General features: G+C 51.0%; 2 protein-coding genes and 1 pseudogene across 2 annotated transcripts; 2 read left to right on the plus strand and 1 right to left on the minus strand.

Annotated features, from left to right (window-relative positions):
* Positions 1 to 434: 434 nt before the first annotated feature.
* LOC128903559 (olfactory receptor 14J1-like) lies at positions 435 to 1361 on the minus strand. The gene has a single exon (XM_054187577.1). The coding sequence runs from the start codon at positions 1359 to 1361 to the stop codon at positions 435 to 437; it is 927 nt and encodes a 308-aa protein (XP_054043552.1).
* A 6032-nt stretch (positions 1362 to 7393) lies between these two features.
* LOC128903560 (olfactory receptor 49-like) lies at positions 7394 to 10307 on the plus strand (annotated as a pseudogene).
* Positions 10308 to 19503: 9196 nt separating this feature from the next.
* On the plus strand, positions 19504 to 22158 carry LOC128903561 (olfactory receptor 14A16-like). The gene is made up of 2 exons (XM_054187578.1): positions 19504 to 19625; positions 21189 to 22158. The coding sequence occupies exons 1-2, from the start codon at positions 19597 to 19599 to the stop codon at positions 22156 to 22158; spliced, it is 999 nt and encodes a 332-aa protein (XP_054043553.1). The 5' UTR covers positions 19504 to 19596.
* Positions 22159 to 27105: the final 4947 nt, after the last annotated feature.

Here is a 27105-nt window from a genome sequence, read left to right on the forward strand (position 1 = left end):
AGGGGCAGCCCCAAGGGACCCAGGGGCTGATCCTCCATGGGGCAGATGAGCATTTGCCTCCTGAACCCCTCCTGCATGCTGGGGCTGCTCACCCAGCTCCAGAGGAGAAGTAAAGAGATGAGAGGTGAGACAAATAGGTTTTTTCCACATTTCTTTATTGAGCTTTTTTAAAAAGGGAGCCTGGATCCATATATAAATAAGATCTTTGGGTCAAGAAAAAAAGAAGTAGAAGGCCAAGAATAATAACATCACAGGTCTCCAACAAAAAAAACCAACACATAAAAACAAAGAAACAAACCAAACCAAAATAAAACAAAAACAAAACCAAAAAAAATCCCACAAAGAGAAAGTAAAGAAACATATGAAAAAAAGTTCATCCTGGCTTTTCCCGAGATACAGTGGAACCCCATTGGCATAATGGGCGCCTTATTAATCTAAAGGAGATGGGATCCCAATAGCTTCCTCAGGGCATCCTTGAGCTCTTTGTTCCTCATGCTGTAGATGAGGGGGTTCACTGCTGGAGGCACCACTGAGTACAGCACTGCCACCACCAGATCCAGGGATGACCATGAGATGGAGGCGGGCTTCAAGTGAGCAAATAATCCAGTGCTGACAAGCAGGGAGACCACGGCCAGGTGAGGGAGGCACGTGGAAAAGGCTTTGTGCCGTCCCTGCTCAGAGGGGATCCTCAGCACGGCCCTGAAGATCTGCACATAGGACAGCACGATGAACACAAAACAAACAAAAGCTAAAGAACAACCTAATACAAGAAGCCAAACTTCCCTGAGGTAGGAATGTGAGCAGGAGAGCTTGAGGATTTGTGGGATTTCACAGAAGAACTGGTCCACAGCATTGCCCTGGCAGAGGGGTAGGGAAAATGTACTGGCCGTGTGCAGCAGAGCAGTGAGAAACCCACTGCCCCAGGCAGCTGCTGCCGTGTGGACACAAGCTCTGCTGCCCATCAGGGTCCCGTAGTGCAGGGGTTTGCAGATGGCAACGTAGCGGTCATAGGACATGACGGTGAGAAGATAAAACTCTGCTGACATAAAAAAGAAAAAGAGAAAGACCTGTGCAGCACATCCCCAGTAGGAGATGGCCCTGTTGTCCCACAGAGAATTGGCCATGGATTTGGGGACAGTGGTGGAGATGCAGCCAAGGTCGAGGAGGGCGAGGCTGAGGAGGAAGAAGTACATGGGGGTGTGGAGGCGGTGGTCACAGGCGATGGTGGTGATGATGAGGCCGTTGGCCAGGAGGGCAGCCAGGTAGATGCCCAGGAAGAGCCCAAAGTGCAAGAGCTGCAGCTCCCGTGTGTCTGCGAATGCCAGGAGGAGGAACTGGCTGATGGAGCTGCTGTTGGACATGTGCTTAGTCCGTGCATGGGGGACTGTTTAAAGAGGAGAAGACATTCACAAGTTAAGGCAGACTTCGTTGATCCCATCCTATTCCTTTTTCCAAAATTTTCCCCAAAATGACTTCTCTTTCCATGGAATAATTTCATTCAGACCCTTTTCGTGAGATCAGCTTTGTGCTGCTGAGGGCAGTATCTTTGTAGGGGCAGAGATCCAGATGTTGATTTCCAATACTCTCTGGGTTATTCACCTCTAAAAGAAACAGAGTTGGATTTTCAATTCCTTCTCCTCAACTGAGAGATGAATTTTTGTGTCCCATCACCCACCCAGACAATCCAGAGCAGAAGTTTGGAAGAAGAGGGTCCTTCCCTTTCGGGTAGCCCCTGCCGTGCTGTGCTTCTTGAAAAGTCTCCTGTGAATGTCCTGCAGTGATCTGCAGCTGTGAGCAGCTCTCACCCACGCAGCACCCTCTCAATAGCAGGACCCTTCCCTGCTGCGTCCCCACATGCCCATGGGGTCTCGCCAGGCTGGATGAGAGCTGACCCTGCAGGCGGCAGAGTCCCTGCCCCGGCACACAGACCCATGGGTTGCAGGGACCGTGCTCTGAAAGACAGCCCTGGGCACCCCTGGCTGCACACCCAGCTTATCAGCTATTCATATTTCATACCAGCCCCCTCTGCCCCCTTACAGATCCCATAAGCTGTGGCTGTGCCAGCTTTAGGAGATGCCTCCAGGAACTCCACCTGCACTGCCCTGCACCCAGAGACTCACCCTGTCAAGGGCCGCAAAGATTTCTCCTCCAGTGAGCTCTGAGTTGTCCTCCCAATCCTGACACCTTTAAGGTCTCTCTCTGCCTCGCTCATCTCCCTGAGACACCCTGGCAGTGCCCTCAGCCCTGCTGCGCTTGGCAGAGGAGCTGCTCCTGGGCAGAGCCGTCTCTCTGCAGCGCTGCCCGCTTGCCATGAGCTCCCTCCATGCCAGGAGCCCAGCCCAGCTCAGACGCAGAGGACCAGCCCAAAGCCTTTTAATGACCCCTCTGGTGGGTTTGATGCCAAGTCCATGAACCTCGGTCGCTGAGAGGAAGTTGAAGAAACCTCTCAAGGAGTCAAAGTCAAATTCAAACTCCAAAGTTTCTTGTAGTATTAATGGGTCCCACTGAGGGACACCACTGAGACATTGTCCCCAGGGTCTGGTTAGAGCAGAAACCTGGAGGCAGTGATGACAGGTTGGGAAAAGCAGGCTGAAGGTCTGATGCTGAGTAAACCTGGATGTGTTTCATTAGCGCAAAGGGCCAAGCCCTGACCCCATCACCCAAAGGGCCAAGGCACGACCCCCAGCCCCCAGGAAGGGAGATCCTGTCCCTCACTCATTCCTCAGGGCTCTTCCTGGCACAGGGGGATGTGGAGATGTGCAATGCCAAGGACAGGGCTATGGTGCGACACCACCAGTCTCCTGAGTATGGACAAGGAGGCAATGAGACCCCAGTGCTGGAAGGACTGGTTGTCTCCTCATAGGCGTCAGTGGCAGAGACAACAGCCATAGCCCAAGGCATGAAGAGGTTGGCTCTGTCAGGGGCCTTTCAGCTTTGCCACATCCCTCTGTCTTCTCCACCACAGGCTGTCCTACGGTGTCCCATCACCTCTGCCTCTTTCCCTGCAGGCTGTAGTCATCCACCCGGCTGCCCCACCTTGCTCTCACCTTCCTTTGCTCAGATCTCTCCATCCTCCCTGGCTCCTCCTTGAAACGCAAAGCCTTAGGCTTATCCAGGCTCCTTCTGGGTGTCGTGTTGCACCACAGCATTGCTCTTGGGGTGACATTTCTTTCTCCTTGTGTCCAGTCTGCACCTCCCCAGCTGCATGTTGGGGCATTATTTCTTTCTCATGCTGTTTTCCACTACAGAGAAAAGCTCCACCAGCTCTGAAAGCACCCTTCAAGCACGCTCAGGCTTCTCCTGTACTGTCCTCAGTCTCCACACCACTGTGCCCAGGGCCCTCAGCCTCCTGATACTGCTCAAGTGCTTGAGGCCTCCAAACCCCATCTTGGGAGAGCTCTGGGCTCTCTCCACGCTGTTTGCAGATGAAAACATAGTGGTCATAGGCCAAGAAAGATGGAGTGAGACTTTTTACCGAGGCCTGTAACAGCAGAACAAGGGACAATGGCTTACACTGAATGATGGTAGATTTAGATTGGACATAAGGAAGAAATGCTTTATGATGAGTCTGGTGAGACCCTGGAAGAGGTTGCCCAGAGCAGTGGTGGATGCCCCATCCCTGGAAGTATCCAAGGTTAGGAGCTTCGAGCAACTAGAACTAATGAAAGATGTCCCTGCCCATGGCAGGGGGTTTGGACTGGATGATTGTTTAGGACTTTTCCAAGCACAACCATTCTATGATTCTTTGATTCATCCAACTGAGGAGGGGGGTTTCTGCATCAGAGGTCTGACACTCGTGCTGGGAAGCCAGAAAGCACATTTTTGCATTGTGCGAGACTTGCCGTGGGATTTCTAGGAAAGGACCAAAGGAAGGGAAAGGTTGGGATCAAGGTGGTTTGTGGAGGAAGAAGCATGGGAAAACAGAGAGAAAAGGGATGAAATGAGATGGTCATGTGTAAACAGGTGGCTGGTCAGGACACTTCCCTGGCTGTGGCCCACAACTGATCACCACAGCCTGTCCTGTTTTCTTAATACCTCCTTTTCGAAGAGATTTGTGGGGCGAGGGAGATCTCTGCTCTCTCTGCACAGATGGAGGTTCAAGTGCCAGACACTGGAGTGGGAACCACAAGTCATCAGACCTTTTGAATGTTGGGGGGCCAGCAACTGGTGATAATGGTGCATATGCATATAACATTGGTGCGTATGTTAGTGGTTTACCCACAAGCAAACACCAGAGAAACCAGAAAGTAGAATACGCCTGCGGGGGCCTAATTTTGGACTGGACACTAGAGGGACCACAACATCTGCAACTTGGGTACTGGAAGAAAAAGGTAGCCCAGACCACCTCCTAGAGAAACTGGGGGGGGTCACAGTATCATAGAATTGTCTAGGTTGGAAGGGACCTTTCAGATCAGCAAGTCCAACCATCAACCTAACACTGACAAAACCCATCACTGATCCATGTTGCTAAGCACTACCTTGACCCGTCTAATTGGAAATACCTCCAGGGATGGGGATTCCACCACTTCCCTGGGCAGCCTGTTCCAATATTTGATAACCCTTTCAGTGCTTCCTAATTTCCTAGTATCCAGTCTAAGCATCCTGTGGCGCAACTTGAGGCCGTTTCCTCTTGTCCTATCACTTGATAGTTGGGAGAAGAGACCGACCCCCACCTCTCTACACCCTCCTTTCAGGGAGTTGCAGAGAGCAAGAAGGTCTCCCCTCAGCCTCCTTTTCTCCACGCTGAACACCCCCATTTCCCTCAGACACTCCTCACAGGACTTGTGCTCCAGACCCCTCACCAGCTCCCTTGCCCTCCTCTGGACCCGCTCCAGCCCCACAATGTCTTTCCTGTAGTGAGGGGCCTAAAACTGGACACAGCACTCCAGGTGGGGCCTCACCAGGGCCCAGCACAGGGGGACGATCACTTCCATGGTCCAACTCACCACACTGTTCCTGGTAAAGGCCAGGATGCTGTTGGCCTTCTTGGCCACCTGGGCACACTGCTGGCTCGTAGTCAGCCGGCTGTTGACCAACACCCCCAGGTCCTTTTCTGCCGGGCAGCTTTCGAGTGACTCCTCCCCAGGCCTGTAGCGCTGCATGGCGTTGTTGTGAAACAAGTGCAGGACGCGGCACTTGGCCTTGGTGAACCTCATACCATTGGCCTCGGCCCATCGATCCAGCCTGTGCAGATCCCTCTGCAGAGCCAACCTACCCTCAAGCAGGTCGACACATTCATCCAGATAATTGAGAAAGGCTTTAAAGAGAATGGGGCCCAGCACCGAGCCCTGGGGAACACCACTTGTGACCGGCTGCCAACTGGATGGAACGCCATTCACCACCACTCTTTGGGGCCCACCTTCCAGCCGGTTTTTCACCCGGTGAATTGTTCGAACATACAAGCCATGAGCAGCCAGTTTCTCCAGGAGAATATCATGGGAAACAGTATTTCCCACATTTGAGCCCAAATGATTTCAATTCGCACTGCCTCCCTCTCGCCTCTGACACTGGGTATTGTGTGACACAACTGTCCTGGCTCTCCAGGCATGATGGGCAACAGTTTGATGCCTCAGCCGGAGCTTTTCCTCTTGCTGGAAATGGGAGTGCAGCAGGGTCAAGCCAAGAGGCCCAAGAAACCCAGCTTCCCACAGGGACAACTGATGAAAACATCCCATAGGCTGTGGGAGTTTCTCTTCACTGACAGAAAATTTGTCAGTTCAGAATATACAGATGTGCCCATTTTTCCTCTCTTTTTTTAACTTGGCTTTTCTGGATGTAATCTTTTACGCCACTTTGAAACTGTTTGAAAAACTAGCTCAGCGTGTCTTTGGTGCTTCTCTCTAACCCAAACGAATATGCAGCACTAAAGTGGGTTTCCCTACATGGAGCAGCTTTGCACAATGTCTGCTCCAAGAGGGGAAATATCTCAGACTGCAGCCGGAAATGGGTGAAGGTGTGGAGGATAAATGTGTTGCTTCTGACACTATTTGACATGCATACAATACAAAAAGGCAGGGAAGGCTAACCACCATGAAAGAAACAGGAAAACTGCCCATCAATGAAGCTCTGCAGAAGGAGGATGGAGCCGTACATAACATGAGGTGATATCATTGGGATCAGCACCTAGAGAAGACTTCTGTAGGGAAGACTTTCAGCTGCTCTAGGTGACCCTGCTCTGGCAGGGGGGTTGGACTAGACGATCTCCAGAGGTCCCTTCCAACCCCTATCATTCGGTGATTCTGTGAGTTTTCAAATTCCTCAGAAAGAGGACAGTGCTGTAACCCAGCTGCAGCACTGTGTTAATGCAGAACTGGCTATTGAAAATCCAGTATTTCATTCACTTGGGCTCTTGGCTTTGGCATCTTTTCACTTTCACTCCACTCCTGACACCTCTCTCATGAACCCCATAAGAATGGAAGACTAAAGGAGAATTAGGCTCAGAGCTGGCTCCTTAGGGCGTTTGGCGTGTTAATGAGCCCTCTGGTGCCGAGTTCCTGCACTGCAGATCCTGAAAGACTGAGCAAGCCCCCGGAGAAGTAAAAGTCAGAAGCAAACCTCCAGGTTTCTGGGGGTGTTAGCAGGCCCTGCTGATCTCTGCCTCTGAAGAGACGGAGGAGGGAATGAGCAGACAAAGTTCCTGTCCCTGGGGGCTGGTGAAGCAGGAAAGGATGTCAGAGACACTTGCTACAGGAAGAAATTTAAACGTGGAAGTCATTGCGAAAGCCCTTGATTTGCTTCCCCAAGCAGGATGGCCAAGGCCTGACCCCCATCCTTTGGGGAGGGAGCTCCTTTCCCTCTTGGAATGCTCAGGGCTCTGTGTAATGTGTGAGCGTGTGAAGCCGGGTACTGGTCAGCAGGAGGACCCTTTGCAGGCTCTATGGTGGGTGGGTGAGGAGGCAACGAGGTGCTGGAGCTTTAAGGAACTCGTGCCTTCTCATGGGTCTCAGTGGAAGAGACAGAAGCCTACTCAGGTCTGTTGGGGTGTCAAGGCCCAAAGCCATGCCCACCGCAGCTACACTGTCCCATGCCTGTGCCAGGTTCTTTAGCTCCAAAAAAAGCTCTGGATTTATGAGGATTTGCCAATTCCTGTGGGTGTCCCCTCCCAACCTATTTGCTTTCTTCCAAAAGCCTTGTCAATGCTCATTTATCCCCCAAGATTTGCAAGCCCCAGACATGCTAGAAGCCTCTATTTAGCTCCACAACCCAGCGCTGAAGTGCGTATCCTCCTCATTCTGCTGCCTCAGAGTGAAAATTCAACCTCGGACATTTCAGCATGACACCCCTTGCTATTTCAGGTCCTTCTCCGGCCTTTCACACGCTCATTGCTATGCACACACTGCTCGTTCCCTGCATGCCCATGTCTCTCACAAACCCTTCCTCTTCCGCTGCCGAGATGGGACTTCAAGAGGTTTGTGCATCCTCCACGCCCATGGTCTGAACTCACAGTCGTCTCAGGGAAGCTGTGTCCGGCTGCGGCCAGTGTTGTCCTGCCAGCTCAGGGTCTGAGTTCCATTTGAGCCCAAACCATTCCAGTTCCCGCTGCCTCCCTCTTCCCTCTGACACTGGCTACTGTGTGACACAACTGCTGTACAACTCCAGGCAGGATGGGCCAAAGAGTTTAATTAGCAAATTGGGACCTTTCCCCTTGCTGGAAATGTGAACTTGGCTCTCAATATTTATGTATTGAACTGCTTTGCCACTTTGAAACTGCCTCTCCAAAAAACTAGCCCAGCGTGTTTTTTTCTAGGTTTGTTTTTGTTCGTTTGAACCCAAATGAACATGCAGCACTGAAATGAAATTCCATAGCATGGAAAGTGGGTTTCATAGAATCATAGAATCATAGGGTTGGAAGGGACCTCTGGAGATCATCTAGTGCAACCCGCCTGCCAGAGCAGGGTCACCCAGAGCAGGTTGCACAGGAACGCATCCTGGTGGGTTTGGAATGTCTCCAGAGTTGGAGACTTTACCACCTTTCTGGACAGCCTGTGCCAGGGCTCTGCCACCCTCAAAGTCAAGAAGTTCCTCCTCATGTTTAGCTGGAACTTCCTATGCTCAAGTTTGTGCCCATTACCTCTTGTCCTGTCCCCGGGCACCACTGAAAAGAGCCTGGCCCCATCCTCCTTACGCACACCCTTTAATTATTTATAAGTGTTGATAAGGTCCCCCCTCAGCCGTCTTTTTCCAGACTGAAGAGACCCAAATCCCTCAGCCTTTCTTCATAAGAGAGGTGTTCCAGTCCCCTAATCATCTTGGTAGCTCTCTGCTGTCCCCTCTCCAGCACTTCCCTGACCCTGTTGAACTGGGGAGCCCAGAACTGGACACAGTACTCCAGGTGTGGCCTCACCAAGGCAGAGTAGAGGGGGAGGATGACCTCCCTCCACCTGCTGGCCACGCTCCTCTTGATGCAGCCCAGGATGCCATTGGCCTTCTTGGGCACCAGGGCACATTGCTGGCTCATGGTCATCCTGTTGTCCACCAGGACTCCCAGGTCTCTTTCAGCTGAGTTGCTCTCCAGCAGGTCACCCCAACCTGTCCTGGTGCATGGGGTTATTCCTCCCCAGGGGCAGCACCCTACACTTGCCCTCATTGAATCTCCTAAGGTTCCTCTCTGTCTAGATCTCCAACCAGTCCAGGTCTCTCTGGATGGTGGCACAGCCTTCCGGTGTGTCAGCCACGCCTCCCAGCTTTGTGTCATCGGCAAACTTGCTGAGGGTGCACGCTATCCCCTCATCCAGGTCATTGATGAATATATTGAAGAGGACTGGACCCAGTACTGACCCCTGGGGAACGCCACTCATCACTGACCTCCAACTAGACCCTGTGCCCCTAATCATGACCCTCTGAGCTCTGTCTTCCAACCAGTTATCTGTCCACCTTACCGTCCATTTATCAAGCCCACTCTTCCTAAGCTTCCCTATGAGGATGCTGTGGGAGACCGTGTCGAACGCCTTACTCAAGTCAAGGTAGACCACATCTACCGCCCTCCCCTCATCTATCCATCCAGTCATGCCATCATAGAAGGCTTTCAGATTAGTCACACATGATTTCCCCTTGGTCAACCCATGTTGAGTACTTCTGATAGCTTTCTTTTCCTCCACATGCCTTGAGATGACGCCCAGAATGAGCTGTTCCATCATCTTTCCAGGGATGGAGGTGAGGCTGACTGGCTTGTAGTTCCCCGGCTCCTCCTTCTTGCCTTTTGTTAAAACTGGAGTGACGTTGGCTTTCCTCCAGTCCTCAGGCACCTCGCCTGTTCTCCAGGACCTTTCAAAGATGATGGAGAGCAGCCCAGCAATGCCTTCCCCCAGCTCCTTCAGCACTCTCGGGTGCATCCCATCGGGGCCCATGGACTTGTGAATATCTAATTGATCTAATTAGATTAGATTGAACAAAGACTACAGCTATTTCTCTCTCTGGTCCTTCTGCTCATATAGCTGACTACAGTGGTGGGGAACGCAACCATCATTTTCCTTCTATGCGTGGGTCACCGCCTGCAAACCCCCCTGTACTTTCTCATCAGCAATCTGTCCTTCCTGGAAATCTGGTTTACATCCTCCACAAGCACCAAATTGCTTGTGATCCTGGGTTCTGGTAGGAGAACAATCTCACTAAGCAGCTGCTTTGCCCAATCCTATTTCTGTTTTGCCCTGGGCACTACAGAGTTTGTTCTACTTGTTGTCCTGTCCTTTGACCGCTACGTTGCCATCTGCCAGTGTTTGCGTAATGCTGCCATCATGAAGCCTCAGCTCTGCATCCACCTGGTTGTTGCTGCTTGGGTCATGGGCACCACACTCTTGAGTTACTGCCTGGTCCTCCTCTACAAGCTGACTTTCTGGGGCTCAAACAAGATCCACCATTTGTTTTGCGACAGCTCCCCCTTGTTCAAACTGTCCTGCTCTGACACCAGCCTGCTTGGGAAAATGGACTCTATTTTATTATCATTTGTCATGCTGGGTTCCTTATGTTTAACTCCGGCATTTTACACAGGCATCCTTTTCTGTATTCTACACCTTCCAGGAGCCTCTGGGAGGAAAAAAGCTTTCACTACATGTTCTTCCCATCTCACCACCTTGGCCATTGCCTATGCACGCTGCATTGCTCTCTATGTGCATCCTTCAGAACACGTTTCCTCGCAGGCAAACAGAATGGTAGCTTTGCTAAACACTGTCCTGTACCCATTCTTAAATCCGTTCATTTATAGTCTAAGAAACAAGACCGTGATACTGGCCCGGAATGAAGCCATTGCCTGTGCAACAATAAAGCTTTTTGCCTTATCACGATGCATTTCTGGACAGCAATTCCCATGATCTGCTATCAAATGTTAATGCCCTGCCCCAGCTGCTCCCAGACCCATCACAGGAGAACTGCCTGGAACCCATCTCCAGAAACCAAGAAGAGCACAAAGGCACAGTGGCAGATGGGAACCCAAATTACAGGCTCCTGAGGAATGAACACCTTGTCCCACTTATTATGGGAAGTTTAGGGGAGGACACGACCAGTGCAGTCTGTCCTGTCTCCTCATTAAACTTAATTTCTATTGCTTTTCCATGTGAGTGAATCTTCTGTGTGAACGCGTGAGCACGGTGGTGTGAGTGCAGCAGCCGGAGCAGGACCAGGAGGTCAGACAGCCCATATGCCATTAGTGCCAGAACCGGAGAGACTGGAGTGACTGGACTTAAGAGTTCATGTGTGTGTGTGTGAGTGTGACTGGGGTGGTCTGTACCAGCATCTGGAATGGAGCTGTGGCCTCAGGGACTCGTATGTCCAGGTGGCTGCAACTGGGTAGGCTGGTATCCAGGGGCTGAGTGTCCGAGCCCAGATTCTAGAGGGATCCACCCTCTACAGGTGTATATATGATGGAAAGGAATGGAAAGGAATGGAAAGGAATAGAATAGAATAGAATAGAATAGAATAGAATAGAATAGAATAGAATAGAATCGTTCAGTTGGAAGGGACCTACAATGATCATCTAGTCCAAATACCTGAGCAGTTCACGGCTGGCCAAAAGAAAAATCATGTTATTTAGGGCATTGTCCAAACACCTCTTAAACACCGATGGGCCTCTTAAACACTTAAACACAAGGCATCGACCGCCTCTCTAGGAAGCCTGTTCCAGTGTTTGACCACCCTTTTGGGAAAGAATTGCTGCCTTCTGTCCAGTCTAAACCTCTCCTGGCAAAGCGTCCCATGCGTCCTATCACTGGGTATGAGGAAGAAGAGCTCAGCACCTCCCTCTCTACTTCCCCTCCTCAGGACCCTGTAGAGAGCAATGAGGTCGCCCCTCAGCCTTCTTTTCTCTAAACTGAACAAACCCAGAGTCCTCAGCCGCTCCTCACAGGACATGCCTTCCAGCCCTTTCCCCAGCTTTGTTGCCCTCCTCTGGACACATTTGGGTACCTTCACAGCCTTCTTACATTGTGGGGCCCAGAACTGCACACAGAGCTCAAGGTTGAGGTCGCATCAGCGCTGAATACAGTGGGATAACCACCAGCTGCTTATGCTGTGTGTGACACACCCCAGGATGCAGTTTGCCCCCGTGGCTGCCAGGGCACACTGCTGACTCCCATCGAGCCTGCTGTCGACCAGCAGCTTCAGATCCCTCTCTGCAGGGCTGCTTTCTAGCCACTCCTCTGCCAGTCTGTATTGTGTCCAGCATTATTTCATCCCAGGTGCAGAATGCAGCCTTTGTTCTTGTTTAACATGGTGGGAGTTACCTCCTTTGGGTCATGGATACAGGTGCTAAACTGAACAGGGCCCAGGAGAGCTTCCTGTGCTGCCCCACAGTGCCCCAGTATGTCCCAGTGGCCTCCAGGTAGGTTATGAGCCCTTCACCATTGCTCTCCCAGCCTCATCATCCAACTGGTGTTTTACCATCCGTTTGTCTGCCCTTACAGACTGTACTGTCCTAACTTGAGTACAAGAGAGATCATGTCAAAAATCTTGCTGAAGTTGAAGTGAACGACATCCACTCTTCTCCCCTCCTGCATAAAGGATGTTACTCGCTCCTTGAAAGTCCAGGCTTGCTGCTTTTGGACATGGTCTTCTCTTTTAGGTGCCCAGAAATATCACCCAAGAGATATCGATGGTTTACTCCTCACCAAACTGAGCTGGTACAGCCTGTAGTTCCCGGGGTTGCCCTTTTGGTTTCTTTCAGAGTTGGGTGCAACATTGGCTTGTCGTCTCTCACGAGAGACCTCTACCAAGCCCATGACATGTCAAAAAGGATATTCCACAGAAATCTCAATCTTCCCCTGTAACTTCATTACCACTATTCTGCCTGTTATACGATGTACTTAATTTCTCTATTCTTTCATATGTTTTCACCTGTCCTGATACAATGACCACTTCTAAAGTCATCTTTTCTGGTGCAGACTCTCTAGACAAAGGCCTTTTCTGTTATACTCCCGTTTTCTCCTTCTGTTACACTCTGTTCATTTAGGTTCCTGTCACCCATCCAGCTGCTGCTTCGAGTTTCACGTAGTTAAGAATTTGCCTGTCGTTCAGTCTAATTGTCTCCTGTGGCCAACTCTTTATACCTATCTGTTTGTACCTGTTTCTCATAAGATTATCCCTCGTAGAAAAGCAACCTCATTAGAGGCAGCTTGTACTTGGCATATGGCTGCAGAGGGTGTTTGAGTGTTTATCAAACATGATTATTCTTTACTTTTCTTTGCTTGCAAAGAGGAAAAATCCTTCTGTGCCTGGGTGCAGCCGGGTCTCTAGGGAGATCGTGTGGGAGCTGGTGCAATGGAGCTGTAACATCCAGCTGCAGAGATCAGTGGAGAAGTCTGATGGAAGGACAAGTGATGTAAATCCCAGCTGGCCAATGAGAGAGATGGTGGGGTTGTGGGGGTGAGGAGCAAGGATGTCCATACAGTGTCACCTCAAGGGACTGCTTTTCCTAGCCATCCAGACCTCCTGAGGAGACCCTCTGGATCAATATCAATTGCAGAAGACTTCCATCATCCCTTCTCTAAACTGAAAAATAAATTTAAAATAGTAATAGTAATAAAAAAATTATTAGGTTCACTTTGAAATCTTCCTTCTTAACTACACTGTGAAAAAAACCCCAATTAGCTGTAGAAGTATTGAAGACTTGAAGGAAATTGAAGGAAGAGAAATAGCTCGTTAGGGCTTTCTGTACTTTAATGAGCCCCGTGGTGGATTTAGCTCTGAGGCCATGAACCTCAGATACTGAGAGAAGATTGAAAAAACTGCTCAAGGAGTCAGAAGCAAAACTCAAAGTACCTGGAAGCATTAATGGGCCCCACTGAGGGCCACTGCTGACAAAGTCTCCCCATGGACTCATTAGAGGAGATAGCTGGAGGCTGTGATTGCAGGAAGGCAAAGGCACAGCACAGGTGGCTGCAATGAAGAGAAAACTGTTCCTTTGTTTGATGAAGCAGCAAGGCCAAACCTGACCCTCAGGCCCTGGGAAGGCAGATCCTGCCCCTCAGGTGTGGCTCAGGGCTCTTCCTGGGGGCAGTGGGGTGTGAGGGTGAGCAAGGCCAAGTGTAGGGAAACTGTGCAACACCTAAAGGCTCCCCCATGTGATGGTGAAGAAGAAACCAAGTCCAGAGTCTCAAAATAAAGTTTCTTCTGTTGTGCCTCGGTGGCAGAGGCAACTGCCATAGCCAAGGGGACAAAGACCTTGGTGCTGTTGGGCTTTTTAGCCTTGCCAGAGCCCTGGGCCATCTCTGCTGCAGGCTGACCATCACTGTGCCATGCCTGCACCTCTTTCCTTGCAGGCTGCAGACACCCATGATGCTTTCCCACATCGCTCTCACCCCGGCATTTCCATATCTGTACTGATGTCTCTCCACTCTCACCGGCTGTTCCTTGAAACACAAAGCCATGGGCTGATCCAGACTCCCTCTGGGTGACCTCTTGCACCACAGTACAACCATTTGAGTGAGATTTCTTTTTCCTCACATGCAGTCCGAACCTTCCAAGCTGCACTTTGTTGAGGTTTCCTTCTCTTCCCCCTACCAGGAAAAACTCCACCATCCCTGAAGCCACCCTTCAAGCAGGTGCAGGCTACTGCTAGAGAGCCCTGGGCCTCCACTTCAAAAGGTACAGAAGCCCAGCTCCATCAGCTTCTCCACACAGGCCCCAAACCCCGATGTCCTTTGGAGCTTCTCCAGTTCCTGCTCCTTCCTTCAGAACAGAGAGTCCCACACACAGACACACGAGTCCAGCTGTGGCCACACCAGTGCTGGGTCAAGGGGGCTGATAAATGCCTTGTCTGGGTGGCCGTGTGCCCCCTAATGCAGCCCTGTGTGCAGCTAGTCCAGTTGACGGTCCGCATGTGCCACTGGCTAAAGTTGCATCCCTCGTAATGCCCAGGCCCTTCTCCTCGGGGTCAGTCCTCGGCCAGTCAGGTCACAGCATGCCCTCATCTGTGGGGTAATCCTGCCCCCAGGAAAGGCCTGGCCACTTCTCCTTGTAAAACTATGTGAGCTTTCTATTTGCTGAATCCCAGAGTTTTTCAGGGTCCCCCAGGAATGAAGCTCCATTGGGCCAGTCGTTCATGTGTGCGTGCAGATGGCTCTCCCTGACATGTGGTGCCTCTGACAAGATAGCAGCATGAGGAATCGCAGGACACTACTGTGTCCTGTGATATAAAAGGTAGGCACTTGATCAATGGCATTGTTCACCAAGGTACACATTCCCATGGTGAAAAGCTCAGAAACACCAAATGGAAGTACAAAGGAAGCCAAACTAGGACCATGGAGGAAAGGGTAAATAGAGGTGGTCTATTTGCATGGGAGGGTACAAGGATGGTCAAGGGGAAGAACTTGTGCGTGGGAAAAGAGGGAAAAAGAAATGGTGAAGCAATGGAAAAGATCAGGGCTGTTTGCAGCCCCGCACCTGAGTAACTATGCCTGGAGTGGGACAAGAAAGTCCCAGATCATCTGACGGGATTTTCTGGTTGACTTCTGAGGTCACCAGGAACCTGACTGATTTCCCTCCCCTCATGTAGGAAAGATGGTGGACTGAAACACAGAATCGTTCATGCCGGAAGGAAGGTGAGGAGATCTCTAGTCCACCCTCCTGCTCACAGCAGGGCCAGCTGTCGGGTCAGACCAGGTTGCTCAGGGCTTCCTTCATTTTGGGCTTGAAAAGCTCCAAAGGCGGAGATGACACAAGCTCTCTGGGAAATCTTCTCCAGTGATTGCCTGTCTTGACAGAGAGAAAGGTTTGCCCATTTGTTTCAGCTGATGCCATTGGCCTTCATCCTCCCATCACCCACAATAGTGAAGAGCCTGCATGCTTTTTCATGGTGACAGCCAAGAAGCTGTGCGAAGGCTGATATTAGGTCTCCCAAAAGCCTTCTCTTCTCCAGCCTTTGTACCTTTGCAGCAAAGGTGGCCAATGACTTTCTTGGCTGCACTAGGAAGAGCACTGCCAGCAGGTCGGTGGAGGTGATCCTTCCTCTCTGCTCAGCCCTGCTACAATTTGTCTTGCTCATTTCCCTCGGTGTTTTCTACCCAACTACCTTCACTTAGAGGTAGCCGTAGGGCTTCAGGTTACTGGTTGTAAATAGGGTAAAGGCCTCTCATGAATGTTTTCACAGTCAGTGTCACAGAAGTCTAAACATCATCTGAACAGGTCTTAGCTCTTCAAACCTTCCATCCCCTACTGTTCTGTGATGCTGTGATTCTTTGATTCCACTGTCATTGCCCAGAGGGGCTACCACAGATGTAGACTGCTCCAGTGCAGGTATTTATATTTAGGCAGATCAATGATGTTGTTGCATTCATGTTTTTTTGTTGTTGTATATGCTGCTGCTGTTAGTGAAATCACACAAACACTTGAAGGACAATGGCAGGGTTACCACCTTGGTGGCCCTCCAGTGAGCTGGTTCCTGTTTGCCCTTGTCTCACTGTCACTGGGCAGGGTGTGGTGTAAAAGGTGCCGAGCAGAGCAGGATAATCACTTCTCCTGGCTGTGCTCCTGCTCATAGCGCCTCAGATGCTGTTGGCCGCCTTTGCTGCTGGCTCTTGTTTAGCCTGATAAAACTCAAGGAGCCCCAGAGCCATTTCCACAGAGCTGCTGCCCAGCCACACAAAATGATCCAAACTGGATCAGAGCAGCCCTGCTCTGACATCAGCCTGGTCTCTCAACATCCTTGGATTCATCCCATCTGGTCCAATGGACGACCAAAGGTTGACCTTACCTATGTAGCCCCTGACTTGATCTGCAGCCACTGCTGGATTTTGCATGTGGGGTTCTGCCTCTTAGGCACATGGAACTGGGAGACCTTGCTGGTGAAGATGCAGGCCAAGAGTACCTCGTACCCATCTACACCTACTCTTTGCAAATTCAGCCATGACCACACATTATCTTTCTTTATTGTTTCACTGTTCCTGAAGGAATAACTGCTCATTGTTGTGCCCTTCAAATCCCTTGCAAGTGTCAACTCTACGGGAGCTTTGGCTTTTCTAAAACCAACCATATTCCTCAATTCCTCCTTTGCTTTCATCCTTGCAGCCACCTTTTCAATGCTTCCTTTTTTCTACGGAGCTTCCCCGTGAGTGTCTTCTTTCCCCCAGCTCTACTTCTGATAGCTCTGCTTGTTGTCCTGACTATGGTATGACCACACTCTGGTACGTGAAAGACACTGTCCTTGAAGACCACTGTACTGCAGACCCTCTGCTGCCCTTCTGTGCTGCTCACACGGGCTCCCCACAAAAAAGTCACAAGACTAGGCCAAAGTCTGCTCCTCTGAGCTCTGTCATCTGCATTCTTCTATTATGCTTCTCCTTGGGAGGTGAGACCCCACTATTTCATGGTCACGACACCCAAGGCTAGCACTGGTTTTCATATGAAAAAACAACTTTCCAGTAGTTGAAAATGTCCATGGTATCGACATCCTTTGATTCAGGCACACTGTGATAATCATTGGCATGCCCAAAACTGGACAGAAAAGAAGCCTCACGACGTTCAGCAAAGGTAAAAGCAAGCCCTGGACACAGGGAGAAATAGTCCCCTGCACCAGTACAGGTTGGGGGCTGAGTGACTGAGAGCTTCTCAACACTTTGGCAGAGCAGTACCTTTGGTGTTCTGGTAGAGCAGCAGCTGACCGAGAGCCAGCAGCGTGCCCTTGCAGCGAAGCAGGCCCACAGCCTCCTGGGCTGCGTTAGGAAGAGCCGTGCCAGCAGGTCGTGGGAAGTGATCCTTCCTCTCTACTCAACACTGGTGACACACTTCTGTGGTGGTCAATAATTTACATTTACTTCCTTAACTGTTCCTCAAGAAGTAACTCCCCATCCTTGTGCCCTTGAAGTCCAGGGGAGCTCTGGCTTTTCTAAAACCTCCCTTATTTCTAAATTCCTCTTTTGTTTTAATCCTTCCTCAGCCTCTCATATGCTTCCTTTTCCTATGGAGCTTTCCCAAGGTGAGACCCCACTATTTCCCAGGTGAGACCCCACAAGTTCATGGTCACGACAGCCAAGGTTGACGCTGGTTTTGACATCCATGTCCAGGTCTTCCTTCTTTGAGAGTACAAGATGCAGATGGGTATCACCATTGTAGACCAACCTGGCAGCTGTGCCTTGACCAAGACCTTCCAGGACCCTCCAGGACTCTTTGCATGCTGCTGTGGTCCCTTTCCACTGAATGCCAGGACAATTACAGTCTACAAGGGGACTTTAATAGGTTCTTTGTCTCCCACCACAATGTCACCCTTATTAGTCTCTCCGCTGACACTCACCCACCAGGGCTCACCCAACTTCTTCATCCCAGAGAGGAGCTCCACACATCTCAGCAGCTCCTTCACACAGAGGACACATCCCTCCTGACCTTCCTGGACTCCTGATCATCCTGACCCCACCCAAGACAGCAGCCCAGGCATGTGAGCTCTCCCAACACCCCTCAGCTGTTATTCCCTCCAAGTGGAAGGAAGAGGCTGCCCACACAGCTCCAGCTCCTCCTCTCTGGGCCCCAGGCTGAAGGCATCAGGGGCATGGCTGGGCTGCAGCACCTCAGCTGTGGCACATTTGGGTTGAGAGTAGAACCCTGCTTCCAAGGCCCCCTCAACTGTGCAAAGGCTTTGCTTCAGAGCAGAGACATGCTGGAGTCTAAGGCAGATGGCTGTGTGAAGAAGAAATGAAGTGCCCACCAAGAGAGCAGACGATGCTCACCCCAATGTCAAACAGAAACAGAGCTGGGCTGTGTAGTGTGAGCAGGAGAGGGCTTTGCTGTCTGTTGTGTCTCTGCAGCCCTGAGGGCCTGTGCTGGAAGTGAAGCTGATCTCAGGAAGGAAGAGATGATGTTGACAATGTCCGTGGTGTGGACATCCTGTGATTCAAGCCCACTGTGAAAATCACTGGCCTGATCCATGATTGTATCATCAAGGGGATGGTTAAACCCATAGGGGAGAGAAGAACCAGCAGAGTCTGAGAGTGAAGGAACACGTGTGGAGACCCTGGTGTGATGTGCTTGGTATTCATGCCCTGCCCGGCATCTACCGTAAAGAGAAGGGACAGCCCTTGCGTCAGTGCAGTGGTGGGATTCAGTCAGTGGCCCAAAGGCAGCGCCCCTGTCTGAGATGCCCTGGGGGATGCCTGTCCCACAGCTAGTCTGGATGGGGACGGGGTTCCTGTACAGGAGCTGTGCTGTCCATGTCAGCTGCGTGCAGTTGTGCTGGAGAGCCCTGGCACCTCCCAGAGCACCACAGGCCTGAATGTGTCAATTAAAGTAAGATTCAGCTGCCCTGAGTTAGGTTAGGCAATGAAGGGTATGGGAGACATGTGGAAAATACAGCTGATGGAGATCAGAAAGACTCAGCTGACCCTGTGCCACATGACTCCATTTGATCAGCTGAATCCCTCTATGGGCTGCCCTGGACATAAGGAAGAGTTACAGGTTCCCTTGTCCTCCGTGTGGGCACCTTCTGTCATTGAAGTTGGCCAAGGGACTTTCCCACCATCCTCCAGGAAGATGCCCCCAGATGTCATCCTGTCTCTATGAATTGCTCCACCAGAGCTAGAGCTTGCAGTGACCAGCATGCATCTTGGTCACATCTGGCACCAGATATATCACCACTTATCTGTACCTGAACATATCCCTCTGGCCCAGCCTATACATTCCTTAGCAAGGGAGCTGAGACACGGAGCTCAACTGCAGGAGCCTATTTTGGGCATATGTGAACTGATGCAAAAGGAATCCCACCTTCTGGGTGTTTGAGGTGTGCCTGGGATGGAGCTAACTCCTCTTTTATCCCAGAGGACTACAAAGGCAGGATGAGGACCCTCCATTGACTCAGATGAATCCCTGCCCTCAGAAAAGGTAAAGGAGATTCCTTCCTGGTATTGTCTGGGTGTCCTGTCTAATATTAAAAAGAAAAAACTATTTTTGGACCTCAATACCTCTCTGATTGAGAAATGCAAATGTTGGAACAAAATGTCTTTTTGTAATGGGAGAAATAACACTGCAGGAAAGTGTCTCTGCCCAGCTGAGGCAGGGAACAGCAGGGATTACATCAGCAGGTTGCCCTGGAGCCCCAGGGACACCTGGAGGGAGCCCCGAGGGGGCAGAGAAAGGGCTGCCTTGGGCTGGTCCTCTGCTGCTGAGCTGGGCTGGGCTCCTGGCATGGAGGGAGCTGATGGCAAGCGGGCAGCGCTGCAGAGAGACGGCTCTGCCCAGGAGCAGCTCCTCTGCCAAGCGCAGCAGGGCTGAGGGCACTGCCTGCAGGCACCCGAGACGAGAGGAGAGGAGAGGAGGGAGGCAGAGAGAGATTAAAGGTAGACTGGAGGGGGAGGATGCTGAGAGTTAATGGGGGAGAAATCTTCACAAAGGAAAGCAGCTGTAGTTCCTGCAGAGATGTCCAAAAGCTGGCACATGCCACAGCCAGTGGGATCTCTCAGGAGGACTCTCCCAACTTCTCTACTGTGGAGGAGGAGGACATTCTCCAGATCAGGGCTTCCTTGCTGCACCATCAGAGGCACAGGGCATGATGGCTGCCTTCTCCCTGGAAAAGGTAAAGAGTCGTGAAAGTGGGTGTGCAGCCAGGGGTGCCCAGGGCTGTCCTTCAGAGCCGGGTCCCTGCACCCCAGGGGGCTTTGTGCCGGGGCAGGGACTCTGCCACCTGCCAGGGTCAGCTCTCAGCCTGCCCAGGAAGCTCTACATGGAGCTTCTGTGTGGAGAGACTGTAGTTGGAAGGAACGATCATTGTCAGACCAGGGTCCTACTGCATTCAAGAGAGTGCCATATGGATCAGGGCGGCTGACAGCTCCAGATCACTCCCAGGACATCAGCAGAGGCAGCATTTCAACAGAAAGGTCAAAGCAAGGGCTACCTGAAAGATGAAGACCTTTCCAGGGTCTGTGCTCTCAGGTTGTTCTAGAGGAGAAAGGGAAAGCAGCTGTCAAGTTTCAGTAAGTCACTGAGACTGCAGAACCATTACACTGAGGGATCAGCAGATCTGCCAGAAAGCTCACAAAGCGCCTTCACCCCCTCCTCTCCCTACACACAGCACCAGCAGCACCTTTGCTTCCAGCATCAGGCTTTCTCTCATCTCCTCCTGAGGAGCCACAAAGAGGGAGATGGCCCTGGGCAGTGCCCTGCTGCCAGGAGGGGTCTGCAGGGCAGAGCTGAGCCCCCAGCGGGTGGGATGGGCTCTGGGAGCAGGGAGAGGGAGGAGACCTGGGCACAGAGAAGCCGCTCCTGGCAGGGGCAGCTCCAGGCAGCAGAGAGCCACTCCACCCGGCTGCATCCCTCTTTGCTCGGCTGCACAGGGAAAGAGAAACCAGATGGGAGAAACCGACTTTGAAAATGGACACTTTAACACCCACAAAAGGCCATTTTCATCTTCAAGTACATTGTCAGGGAGACCATTGTCCAAGAGGTGTAAGCACAGGACAGCTGGGTGGTGCCCAGCAGGTCACTGGTGTGCAGAGCAGCTCTCCTGACTCTGCACTGGGGCACAGAGAGCCCTTTTGTCCCTCAGGGCTCAGCAGTGTTCAGGCTAAAGGCAATGGGAAAGAGAAGGATTTCTGCCCCTGCAAAGAAAGTGCCCTCAGCAGCACAAACTTGATCTCACAAAAAGGAGCTGAATGAAATTATTCCAAAGGAAGAGAAGTCCTTTTGCGGAGATCTTTTTGGAAACAGAATGAGGTGGGGTCAAAGAAGTCTGCCTTAACTTGCCAAGGTCTTTCCCTCTTTCAACAGTCCCCCATGCCCAGAGCGGAACAAATGTCCAACGGCAGCTCCATCAGCCAGTTCCTCCTCCTGGCATTCGCAGACACACGGGAGCTGCAGCTCTTGCACTTCGGGCTCTTCCTGGGCATCTACCTGGCTGCCCTCCTGGCCAACAGCCTCATCATCACCACCATCGCCTGTGACCACCACCTCCACACCCCCATGTACTTCTTCCTCCTCAACCTCGCCTTCCTCGACCTCGGCTTCATCTCCATCACTGTCCCCAAAGCCATGGTCAATTCCCTCTGGGACACCAGGGCTATATCCTACACAGGATGTGCTGCCCAGCTTTTTCTGTTTGTCTTCTTCCTTGCCGCAGAGTGTGCCCTTCTCACTGTCATGTCCTATGACCGCTATGTTGCCATCTGCAAACCCCTGCACTACGGGACCCTGATGGGCAGCAGAGCTTGTGTCCACATGGCAGCAGCTGCCTGGGGCAGTGGGTTTCTCTATGCTCTGCTGCACACGGCCAGTACATTTTCCCTGCCCCTCTGCCAGGGCAATGCTGTGGACCAGTTCTTCTGTGAGATCCCCCAGATCCTCAAGCTCTCCTGCTCACGCTCCTACCTGAGGGAACTTGGCCTTCTTATATTAAGTGCTTTGTTAGTTTTTGGATGTTTTATTTTCATCGTGCTGTCCTATGTGCAGATCTTCAGGGCCGTGCTGAGGTTCCCCTCTGAGCAGGGACGGCACAAAGCCTTCTCCACGTGCCTCCCTCACCTGGCCGTGGTCTCCATCTTTATCAGCACTGGCATATTTTCTCACCTGAAGCCCCCCTCCTTCTCCTCCCCATTGCTGGATCTGGTGGTGGCTGTGCTGTACTCAGTGGTTCCTCCAGCAGTGAACCCCGTCATCTACAGCATGAGGAACCAGGAGCTCAAGGAGTCCATTAGGAAAGTCATTTATTTGATGTTTGTCAATATTGATAAATTTTCCATCACTGTCCACAAATGACATCTACGGTATGCCAGTGCAGGCCTGTACTCTGTTTATTGTTTTTTCTTCCTTTTTTTGTGTTTGGTTTTTTTTTTGCTAGCATTTCCTGTAGTGTTGTTTATGGTTATTACATTTTTAAATAATTGTTTGTATTTAGCTCACTCTCCTGAGACATGAACCCATCTCTCTCTATCGCCTGAAACCTGTATAAAAGTTTTTCTAACACAATTTGAGGGCTGCCACTTCTGTAATGTCTCTCTAATACTGTGACATCTTCCCTGTGCAGTTCCTCAAGTTTTGGCTGTTCTTCCAAAGCTGATATCAGGAACAGGCCCCGATGTTTCACCCCAAAAGGGCCCGAGTAAAAAGCTCGTTGTCATATTGGAAGCTGTTAGGGAATAAGGGTTGGACTTAGGACTCATCTGTTGTTGCCTATTGACGGTGGAGATGGTGAATGGTCACTGAGATACTGTCATAGTGCAGTGTCCCAGCGTGCGACAGGGCAGAGGACGTACTCCAGGAGAAGGACCTGGAGGTGCCTGGAGAGCCTGCGAGATAGGCACGGACTGTGTGCACCTGGGGTGGTCAGTGACTGGAGCCTCACAAAGCGAGCAATCGCCCAAAGTGGAGTCACCCAAAGGGAAAGCATTAAGTCCAGGTATCTGCAAGGAAACAAGATGGACACAGGCAACCCGACACAGACCAACTCCAAAGGGCACCAGCACCTTTACAGCGACCCACTAACAGCAGCACTTACACGACCATGAGCAACACAACCGGCCCCATCCTTTTCCCACTCTGTGGCTGATCTGATGTGAAGGTTGCATGAGTGGTCCCTACATTCCCGGCCCTGGGTCTCTCCATTGCCCCGTGTCCTCCTTCTCCTCCTTGCCATCCCACTTTGAATTGACCAGCAAAGCATGTACATACATTCATGCCAAAACCACACAAACAAGAGTGAGCCCACTCACACAGCAAATAGCCAGGAGCAGAGTTGAGTAAATGTCGTGGTTTAACCCCGGTCAGCAGCTAAGCACCACACAGTCGCCCGCTCACGGTACAATGAGGGAGAGGATCAGAAAGGTAAAAGTGAGACAACTCATGGGTTGAGATAAAGACAGTTTGACAGGGAAAGCAAATGCTGTGTGTGCAAGCAAAGGAAAATAAGGAATTCATCCCCTGTTTCCCATTGGCAGGCAGATATTTAGCACTTTCCAGGAAAGCAGGGCTCCATCACGCATAACGATGACTTGGGAAGACAAATCCCATGACTCTGAACGCTACTCCTTTCCTCCTTCTTCCCACAGATTTTCTTGCTGAGCGCGATGCCCTATGGTATGGAATATCCCTTTGGTCAGTTGGGCTCAGCTGCCCTGGCTGTGTCCCCTCTCAACTCCTTGTGCACCCCCAGCCTAGTCGCTGGTGGGGTGGGGTGAGGAGCAGAAAAGGCCTTGGTGCTGTGCAAGCACGGCTCAGCAATGACTGAAACACTGGTGTGTTACCAACACTGTTTTCATCACAAGTCTAAAACACAGCCCCATACAAGTTACTAGGCAGATAATTAACTCCACCCCAACTGAAACCAGTACTGCAGGACTGACCACGGTGATGAGGCGTGGGGTTTGGCCAGACCAGCACTGACCAGCCACCTCCCCATGGGCAGCTGGCACCTTGAATCCCCCTCCTCCACATCTTCCATAGGCTTCTTCTCCACGATCGACCTTGATCCCTCCCTTTCCCTGCCCCAGTCTCCTCCCCAATTCGTAACCCACACCAATTACTTTTTGCCTAATAGTCTCAGGTTTTACCCATTTGTACACAATTTGATAGTTTGGATACCATTGCCTAGGTCCTCTGGGACTTCAGTGGCATCACTGATGGCCTCCCTAGGCACTTCCCTTGCAAGACTTGACTGCCCAGGAGATCCCCAGTGCTTCCCCTCTGTGCAGTTTGGCCACTTCTCACATCTGCAGCCGCCTGTGAGACCCAGGCGATACGGACCCTGTGATACGGACACAGGCAGCTGCCCATGCTGCTGGTCCCTTCTCACGCTGTTCTCTGTCACATTTCTCATGCCACAACCCATAGGTTCCCATGGCATGTGCTGGTGGCTTCAGCCCAGAGCAGGGCCTCACCAGGGCCCCAGTCATCTGTCTGCAGCCTTCCCATCTGATGTCCTTGATGACCTCATGATGTCTGCCTTCTCCTGGCCAATCACCTTGCTGTCATGAGGTGACTTCACAAGGTGATCTCACGCTGGATCCTCTGGAAGTACCACCGGATACTGATGGGCAGACAGCGGAGGTCTGCTTGAAAACCTGAGAAACAAATGTTAAAAATTATGAGCATGACATCATCAGCTGAAAACATTGAAAACTTTAAAAACTATCAGTGTTTTCCCACAAGATCAAAATGAGTTTTCAGGGTGTGCATGAATATCAAGAGGAGAGCTATTGACCTTCCACTCTGTTTGCAGTGTCAGTACTCTCTGGATCAGGCTGTGCATTTAATCTCCCTCATCTTTCACATATTCCCACCTCTCCCAACTAAACTGACCCTGTCTGCAGTCACCTTTCCAGCAGCGCATCTGCATAAAAGCACTTGCAACAGCTCTGTAGATTTCCCTTCCCCTTCCTCTTTCATCATCCAGACACCTCTCAACAGTCCAGTTGATACTTTGAGATTCATGGAGTTAAAAGCTTGCCTGTCTCTCAACAGTCTGTCTCATTCTGCACATTCTTTAGTTTTGCTGATTTGATAATTTTTCATCTCTCTAAAATATTTCTTGCATGGTCATGCCTTGTGGAAGGTGAACCTCATTGGTGGCAGATTGTACTTGGCACACAGCTGAGGAGTGGTTTATTTTAATGGTGAACCTTATCAGTTTTATTTTGTTGGTTCAAAAATAAAAACATCCCTGTTTGCCTGTGTGCAGCAGGTCTCTGAGGAAAGCAGGTGGGAGCTGGTGCAAAGGAGCTGGAACATCCAGCTGCAGACTGCGGTGGAGAAGTGTGATGGAGGGAAAAAGGATACAAGTCCCAGGTGGCCGATGAGAGCCACGGTGGGGTTGGGGAGGTGAGGAGCAAGGTTGGCCATCCTGTGTCAGACCTCAAGGGACAGCTTCTGCCAGCAGTCCAGATCTCCTTAGGAGAGACCCTGGATCCATATCGGTCAGAGAATGCTGCTGTCACCTCTTCCATGCCCTGGCAAGGCAGATCCTGTCCCTCCCGCATGGCTCAGGGGTCTTCCTGGGGCAGGGGGAGGTGGGGGGTGTGATGCTGAGTGAAGGACACCGGTGGGACAGTGCCCAGCCTTGCTGGGGGTGTGCAAGGAGGCCATGAGGAGGCCCCCCCAGTGCCTTAGGACAACATGTCTCCTCACAGGCCTTGGTGGCAGAGACCGTTGCTGTGCCCAAGGGGACAAAATCTTGCATTCTCTTGGTGACTTCCAGCCTTGACAGTGCCCTTTGCCATCTTCACCGCAGGTTGTCCTACACAGACCCACAGCTACTGGGTCTGGCGGGGATGGAGTGAACTTTCCCCATAGCAGCCCATACCCTGCTGTGCATTCTACTCGTGCCTGGAACAGTGTTGATTCCGCACCAATGTTTTGGCTATTGCTGAGCAGTGTTTGCACCGCGTGAAGGCTGTCTCTCCAACCCCCTCTAAAGGTAGTACACTCGGGGTGGGCAAGTGGTTGGGATGGACCACAGATGGGACGGCTTACCTGAACTGACCAAAGGGATATTCCTTGCCATATGACATCATGCTCAGCAAGAAAAACTGAGAGAAAAGAGAGGGAAGGGGATGACATTCATTATTAAGACATTTGTTTTCCAAAGAGACTGCTATATGTATAGGATCGTTGCCTCCCAGGAGGTAGCTGATATTGTCTGCTGACAGGAACTAGAGGAAACAATCTCATCTGGTTTTGCTTTGCTTCTGCCTGTGGCCTTTGCTTTTCACTTTATTTTTTTTTTTATCCTTTTCCCCACAAACACTCTCCCCCTCTGTTAAGTTACCTTTATCTTTACTCATGGGTATTTTCACCTTCTTTTCTCACTTATTCATGCTGAGGAGGAGGAGTGAGGACCTCCCATGGCTTGGTGGGCACCCGATGGCCAGCTGATAACCCACCAGTCATCCTTCCCAACTCTTGTCGGGTCTGCCAGCGGAAAAGTACAAGTATGCAAGAAACTCAAGGGCATGCTGACCTTGCAGATCTGAGACAAATAACTCTGAGGAGGTAGGGAACAGCTGGCCTTGCAGATCCGAGACAAATAACCTTGAGGAAGTAGGGAGTTAAGCAACAAGTTATAACTGTAGCTTCTAGCACATAGCAAAACTGTAGCTTCTAGCATGTAGCGAAACCCCAAGTAGGAGGGATTATTGTAATGAAACATTTAGAGCTAAGCCAATCAGAAATGATAGAATTTATGTAACTGTTAAGTAGCTGTATAAAAGGCTTTCCGACGCGTCTAATAAACTGACATTTTGCTTGCATCAAGCAGCGTCCCGTCTCTCAATCGCGGCAAACTCTCCTGCTACCAACAGTGCTAACTAGGGTGAGATTCCTCAAGGGCTCCCCACAACTTGGCATCATCCACAAATGAGCTGAAAGTGAATTTTCTCGCACTGTAGAGAGAGATGATACAAACATTCCACAGTGGTGGTCAAGGGTTAGTCAATGAGGGACGCCATTAGTAATTGGCTGCCAGGAGGACTTTGTACCAGAGATGACATTTTAACATTATTGTTCAGACCGCTTCCCACCCAAGCACGGTGAGAGCAGCAGCTGGAGAAAGTCTTCACCTGGGCAGGAGAGCTTTCCCAGGGTGGAACTTCTGATGCACACATGGGACACCAGCACTAATAGGAAGGAAAAGACTGGGTCTAAAAAGAAGGTTATGAAATCAAAGGCCATGAGTGTCATGCTTTCACTGCAGGGGCGTTCCAGCATTGGGGC

Source organism: Rissa tridactyla, unplaced genomic scaffold (genome assembly GCF_028500815.1).
Source record: "Rissa tridactyla isolate bRisTri1 unplaced genomic scaffold, bRisTri1.patW.cur.20221130 scaffold_47, whole genome shotgun sequence".
Taxonomy (NCBI): domain Eukaryota; kingdom Metazoa; phylum Chordata; class Aves; order Charadriiformes; family Laridae; genus Rissa; species Rissa tridactyla.